Source organism: Chrysochloris asiatica, unplaced genomic scaffold (genome assembly GCF_000296735.1).
Source record: "Chrysochloris asiatica unplaced genomic scaffold, ChrAsi1.0 scaffold00027, whole genome shotgun sequence".
Taxonomy (NCBI): Eukaryota; Metazoa; Chordata; class Mammalia; order Afrosoricida; family Chrysochloridae; genus Chrysochloris; species Chrysochloris asiatica.
Genome location: NW_006408545.1, coordinates 15684104 through 15691756, shown reverse-complemented (window position 1 = coordinate 15691756; position 7653 = coordinate 15684104). Strand labels below are relative to the sequence as shown.

Sequence of the window (7653 nt, the reverse complement as noted above, 5' to 3'; positions counted from 1 at the left end):
CCCCCCTTAAGGCAGAGATGCTGGTCTCCCCTTCCCTCCCCCGCCATCAAACACACAGAGCAAATGGCTCAGAGAGGAGCTCTCCTAAATAGCTACGCTTTTGCCCACCATTTTCCACAGCCATCACTAATAAATGTGTAATGAAAGTGTGAATCATTAAATGAGTCTGCATCATCATGGCGAAAAGGCTCTGCACCAGCGATGAGAAGCCCCTCCTCTCTCCCTGCAGCAGGATCTAATCTGTCAGTTACTGCACTCGTGACTACCCTGCATTTGGTGTATCAGTGTTAGCAAAGTCAGGAGGAACAGAGCCTTCAGCACAAACCAAACATTAGGTTACAGACAAAAGGAAAAGTAGCAAAACTCCAGCCTGTGCGTCCCCCACCGGCTTCCTCCAAAAGAAGCAGCCGTCATGGACACGTTGGCAGCAATCAATTTCTATCTTGTTAAAGCACTGAGTGTCCCAGTGGCCAGTATGGATTCTGTCAGTGGAAAACAAATCACGGGGCTGAGAGTGAGAGCCTTAAGGGTGGTATGCTGCACAACCCAATCCCACTAGGAGTGGCCTCCGATTAAACTGAACTCTGCTCCTCCCTCCCCACTACCCACCTTCATTTCCTCCTTTCCTATTCTGGTCAAAAACTTGTTTGCTCTGATTGTTATCAACCACCTGTGTCTGGTTTGACTGTTATTTCCTGCCTGTGCATGTCCAGGAGGGCAACCCCCATCCTTTTTTCCCAAGTCTCTGGAGAGTTTCCAACAAGGAAGCCTTTGTGGGACAGTGCTTCTTTAAAAATAACTTCACAAACAAATTGTCCTTCTCATGAGAAGGCAATCTCAGAATTTTGGAACATACTTACATCCCTAAGGTAGCGCTCCATCCATTTAATGATATCAATGCCACGGATTCTATCTTCGAATATGTCAATCTAGAAGAGAAAGATGTAAGAGCTTCATGAGAAGCTTTCTCTAGATCCAGAGCAAGAGAAAGATATACAATACTATATACATTTTTAACAGAGTCCTGATGTGGCGCTGTGGGTTAGTGCGCCAGACTGCAAAGCCCTTTAAACTGCAAGATCGGTGGTTCAAGCTCCTCGGAAACCCTATACATGGTTGCTATGGGTCAGACCCAACTCAAATGGCACTTCACAACAACATCATATACATTTTAAACTCAAGAACAGTTGTAAATCCTAACCTCTATGCCTGTGGTTATAATTCCATTTGGGCATGGGTTGTCTATGTTATGTAATGAGGTAGAATTAATGTAGGGTGGCGTATCTTGAGTCAATCTCTTTTGAGATATAAAAGAGATCATACAGGTGACCTGAGGAGAGATGAGTAAGACAGATGCCAAGACACAAGGACATCTCCAAAGAACCAGGATGCTGAAGAGACAAGTGCCTTCCCCTAGAGCTGGCGCTCTGAATTCAGACTTCTAGCCTCCCAAACTATGAGAAAATAAATTTCTGTTTGTTAAGCCTCTACTTGGGGTATTTCTGTTATAACAGCACTTGATAACAAAGACAAAATTTGGTACCATGAGTGGGGTGCTGCTCTAACATATTTAAAGTGGAAGCAATTTTGGAAGTCTTGAAGAATTTCAAGGTGCCTCATAGTAAAAGCCTAGATTGTCTTGAAGATATTGGTGTTAGAATTATGAATGTCAGAGACAATTCTGGTGGGAGCTCAGAAGGAAGCTATCATCTTAAAGAATACATATGGCAGAAGTTTAGTTTAAGACTATGGAGGGAAAGATAGAGTCCCCACTGAACAGTCTAGATGGGTCTGGTAAAAAGAGATGGGGATAAGATACATATGATTCAATAGTGAATAGTTGTTATCGTGACTAATTGCGTCTGTCACAATTGTAAAGCTAGAAGTTTTGTAACAAAAACAGGGGTGTGGTTAATCTTACAGTCCTGAAACAGAGGACCTTAGGATGATCAAGGGAGAAGAGCACAAGCAGAATGTGGGACCCATATCCAGAGAAGCAGCGAAGCCAGAGACGGAGGTAGAGATGGAGGCATGGAGATGGGGAGGACTCTAGATTCATGGGAAGAGAGGGACTAACAGCTGGTGGCCAGGAGGCACACTTACAGAATGTGCCCTTTGCAGATGTAAATTATTATATATGCCTGAGTGTTGTTTTTTTTAAAAACAGCTAAAGGACTAGGTAGCGTAGTGGTTACGAATCGGGCTGCGAACCTTAAGGTCAGCGGTTCGAAACTACCAGCCGCTCCGCGGGAGAAAGATGAGGCTTTCTACTCCCGTAAGGATTTACACCCTCGGAAACCCTGTACAGGGTCGCTATGAGTCGGAACTGACTCGACGGCACTTAACAACAACAACAAAGGACTAGGAGCTCTGGTAGCGTAGTGGTTACGAATCGGGCTGCGAACCTTAAGGTCAGCGGTTCGAAACTACCAGCCGCTCCGCGGAAGAAAGATGAGGCTTTCTACTCCTGTAAGGATTTACACCCTCGGAAACCCTGTACAGGGTCGCTATGGGTCGGAACCGACTCGACGGCACTTAACAACAACAACAACAAAGTGACTAGAGAGAAATACTGTTAACTGATGGTACATGGAGGGGATTATAATCATTCTAATGAAACAAGTGGTGTGATTTGTTGAATGTAAAACTGATGATCTGCCCTGTAAACTTTCACTCAATCCATAATAAAAACCTTAAATAAATAAATTTTTAAAAAAAAGAATACATATGGCACAAGCAATAGAATGTTGCTAGAAGTGTGGACATTAATGTGCTTCTGGTAAAGCTTTAAAAGAAAATGATGAACATGGGGTTGGGCAATGGAGGAAGGGTGATTTTTTTTTTTGCAGTGGCAAAGAGCTTGTCTGTGTTATGTCCTTTGTTTAGTGGTAGGTAGAACTTGTAAGTGATGAATTTGGATATCGGACTGATATTTCTAAGGAAGATCTTAAAAGGGCCATGTGTTTTCTCACTGCTGCTTATAGTAAATCGTGAGAGGAAAGAGTTGGATTTAAAAATTAATTGTGCAAAATTCAAACAGAATTTAAAGATTTGGAAAATTCTATTGTGCAAACTAAGGGCACATGCCCTAGGGTATTTAACAAGGGTGTGGCTCGACAATCTTTTGTTAAAGAGATTAAAGCCTATTACTGATGGATCTAATTAACTACCACAGCAGAAAATCAATCAGATTAGATTGAAGGGGACAGAGAAAAGAGTGAAAGAATGCTGTCTGCCTATTGGGATTTTATAGGCAGGAAAGAGGACAAAGGAGCTACAGTTGTTGTCTTCCATCCTTGGAGAAACTGAGAGATAAGCAGAACTGATAGAAGGAACACAGGTAGGTAGGATCTTTCTTCTCAGTTTTAAAGGGTGGGCCACATCTCCATTTTGGAACTGAGTTGGCAAAGATCCAACTTTGAGTTTGAAAGAGTTGGATCTTTGCCAACTCAGTTCCAGAATGTTGGTCTGCCATCAAGGTGTGTCAGGGTAGGAGGCCACCACCCAAAGTTCATGGGCTTCAGACTGCTGTGTCCAGGAGACAGAATGGGGCATACCAGATCTGGGGAATTGGGTCACCACTCAGATTGACTAGGAAAACTGGGCCACCTAAAGTCAAGAGAGCAGAGCTGTCATACCAGAGGGTCTAGAAGACAGAGTTGAAGCCCAGGGTAGAGGAGCCTCCACCTAGAATCCACAGGATGTGGCCAACACCCAGAATCTGGAGAGCGGAGCCATTATCACAAGTCTCAGAGAACAGAGGATTATCCTTGAGAGCTACTGTAATTTGTTCCCCTGGGTTTGGACTTGCTTGGTACCTGTTATTGGTTCCCTCTAATTTCTCCCTTGTTATGAACGATCAATCTTGGGCCTGTTTCACCATTATACTTTAGAAACAGACACATTGTAGTCCAGACTTCACAGGTTCACAGATGAAGAAGAAATTTGCCCCAAGATGGAATCCAACTAACTTCCCACTTATATTTGATTTAGATGATTCAGAAACAGAGATTTTGAATCTGGGATTGATTTAAGACTTTGGGGATGATAATGATGGGTTTTGCATGTGGCAAGGACATAAATTTGGGTGGGAGGGTGGGGGTAAATTGTAGAATGTCATGGATTGAATTGTAGCCCCCCCCAAATAAGTATTGTAAATCCTAACCTCTATGCCTGTTTAGAATGAGGCAGGATTAGTGTAAAGTGTGTTTTGAGTGTATCTTTTCTGAGATGGAAAAGAGTTTAAAACAAGCAAGCAAATAGAGAAATGGGGATGATTGATGCCAATCCACAAGATCTCCAAGGGACCAAGAAACAGATACTGAAGAGACAAGGACCTTCCTTTAGGGTCGAAAGAGGGAGAAAGGCTTCCTCTAGCAGCAACGCTCTGAATTCGGGCATCTAGCTTCCTAACTTGTGAGAAACAAAACTTGTTTATTAAACGTGACCCACTTGTGGTATATCTGTTAAAGCAGCAAGAAAGCACTAGATAACAAAGACAGAGCTAATGCTCTTTTTTTTCTTCTTTTTTTGCAGAGGGGAGCACATAGATCTAAAAAACAAAATGCCATTTTCTTTGAATGTTCCCTATCACAACATGTTCTTGTTGTTAAGTGCCTTTGAGTTGGTTCGGACTCATATCCACTCTGTAACAGAGTTGGCGAAGCTTTTAAATCTTTGTAGGAGCAGAAAACCTCATCCTGTTCTTCCATGGAAGGCTCAAGCCATGCAGACCTTGTGGTTTGCAGTCCAGGGCTTTTCATGTGGAGCCACCACACTCCTGTCTCAACATGAGTAGGTATTTACGTATTTAATGCCCTCTATTAGCTGCAGATTCAAACCCATCAGCCACTCTTTGGGAGAAAAGTGAGGCTGTTAGCTTCCAAAAAGATTTACAGGATTGCTATGGAGTCAGAATGGTTTCTTAGAACATAGTAACACACATCAACATGTATTCATGACTACACAATAATTATGGTCTTTAAAATCTGAGAGATACAGTGGACCACCAAGTTGGATGTTACCCAGCAAAACACACACACACACACACAAAAAAAAAACACAACAACAACAAAACTACATATGTATTTGGAAAGACAAATATGATTCTCGAACATTCTAATTGATGTGTATCATGCAAGTACTGAGATACAATTGTAGTGCTGTATTTGCATTAGACAGGCCATTGATGTAACATCATGCCCAGTTTCAATGTATACATTTCAAAAGGATTTATGAAACCTGGAAGAGATCCAAGGAACAGTCACAAAAACAATTATTGAGATGGTGGAGAAAGGTTTATGATGGAACTCAAGAGTAGAATGCTTGGGACTTGAAAAGATGCTTATTATCAGTCTTCAAGTCTATGAAGGGGAATTTGAAAAGGAGAAAAATCAGTTATAGAAGACCAAATAAGAGGCCTTTCTGGAGCTCAGGCTTGTACTGCATCCAGACGTGTGTGTGTGTGTGTGTGTGTGTGTGTGTGTGTGTGTACAGATACTCTTGACTGAGACATCATAAACTGGAATGGGTGAATCAGGGAATTTGAGAACTTTTCAACCTTGAGGAGGTGTTATTTGATTTGGTCACATCGGTCCGAGATGAATTATCCTAAGTGTCATGTTCCTGTTTGTTGTTGTTAAGTGCCCCTGTATAGGGCTTCCAAGGAACGGCTGGTGAGTTTGAACCACCAATCTTGCGGTTCAAGCCGACCTTGTGGTCAAGTGCTTATCCTACACCACCACACCAGAACTCCTATTTGTTGTTGTTAAGTGCCATTGAGTCAGTTCTGACCTATAGCAACCCTGTACAGGGTTTCTGAGGAGCAACTGGTGAGTTTGAACCACCAACCTTGTGGTTCAAGCTGACTTTGCACTCCAGCGCAGTAACCCACAGCACCACACTGGGACTCCTGTTTAGGGACTGATAAATTCAAGTCCTAGCCATTCAGTAAGCCTCTGTGTCATGTGATCCAACTTTACCTCTCTTTTCTCTACATGTCCTCTTTATTTTAGTCATGATAGGGTTACACCTGACACCTATCCCCTCTCTCTATATCGGTATCCCCTGGATGTTTTCCTCCTCTTCAACTCATTAGCTCTATCTACCCCATGGTGATTACTAATAGGGCTGGATAATATATTATTACAATATTCTTTCTTCTTTAGACATATGTGTTCCCTTACCCTTGAAAAAAAGAAACAACCCTACACATCTCATTTATGTCTACATTGTCTCCTCAACCTGATTCTAAGCTTCCTATGGAAAGAAATTGTGCCTTGTGTACTCCAAACTGTCAAATACATAGTGCATAAAATATGAGAACAAAACATGTTTCTTCACTGATGGAACATAAAAAATAGAATGACCTTCTTTTTGGTATAGAGGACTCATGTTTTAAAAAGTCTGGCCAATAACTACATGAAATAATCTTGACACAGTTTTGTAGCTTTTTGTGACTATATTAGTAATCCGTTTCAATTATACCACAGAAAAGCAATAAAATATTGGGGCTGAGAAGAGAAAGACAGTCTGAATTTTACTCTTGGCTCTGACACTTTCTACCTGCATGACTTTGGAAAAGTTACTGAAATTCTCTTAAATCTTATCTTCATTTGTAATATATGTTGTAATATATGTCTAAGAATCCTAACAACCCTTCTAGGGTTGTTGTAAGGATTCAAATGTGCTAACATCTCATTCATCCTTGAATCTGAGTCCTGTTGTGCTGTGGGTTAATGCACTGGACTGTAAAGTCGGTTTGAACCACAAGGTCAGCAGTTCAAGCTCCCCAGCCACTCCTCGGAAACCCTATACAGGGTTGCTGTGGGTCAGAACCAACTTGATGAAACTTAACAACACTGAAAGGCATATCAAATCTATTGATCAATGGCAATGATTTACTTCTTGAAAATGACAAGCAATATTAATATTTATCTGACCAGTCTTTTCTCTCCCCCCTCCCCCCCTTAGTGTGCGTTCTTTCTCTTAGTCTTTTACACTAATGGTCCTATGTAGTAATTCTCCTTTTGTGGCTGACTGATTTCACTCAGCATAATGTCATCAAGGTTCATCCATGTTAGGCGGTGGCTTGCAGCTTCCTTGTTATTCTTCAATGCAGCATAATATTCCATTGTGTGTATGTACCACAGTTTGTTTATCCATTCTTCAATTGATGGGCACTTAGGCTGTCTCCATCTTTCTGCTATTGTAAATAGTGCTGCTATGAACACTGGTATACATATATCCAACATATACATCTACTCATGATATGGCTCGTATTTCTTGTAGATAAATACCAAGTAGAGGGGTCACCGGATCATAAGGTATTTCTATTTCCAATTTTCTGAGGAAGTGCCATCCTGTTTTCCAGAGTGGCTGGATCATTTTGCAATCCCACCAGCAGTGCAGGTGGGTCCCAGTCTCTCCACATCTTCACCAGCATTTATTGTCTTCTTCTGTTTTGAATTTTGCTGTTTTTGCTGGTGTGAGATGATATCTCATTGTTGTTTTGATTTGTCCTGGTGTGGCACTGTGGGTTAATGTGCCAGACTGCAAAGCCATTTGAATTGCAAGGTTGGCAGTTCAAGCTCACCAGCTGCTCCTCGGAAACCTTATACAGGGTCGCTATGAGTTGGAACCGACTCGATGGCA

General features: G+C 41.8%; 1 protein-coding gene across 2 annotated transcripts in view; it reads right to left on the bottom strand.

Moving 5' to 3' along the window:
- The window catches only part of TRAF3IP2 (TRAF3 interacting protein 2), a 47724-nt gene that overhangs the window by 8678 nt on the left and 31393 nt on the right, over nt 1-7653 (bottom strand). For both annotated transcript variants that reach the window (XM_006839924.1, XM_006839925.1), the window contains exon 5: nt 861-929. In XM_006839924.1, coding sequence (XP_006839987.1) covers nt 861-929 — 69 coding nt within the window. The remainder of the gene's footprint in view (nt 1-860; nt 930-7653) is intronic.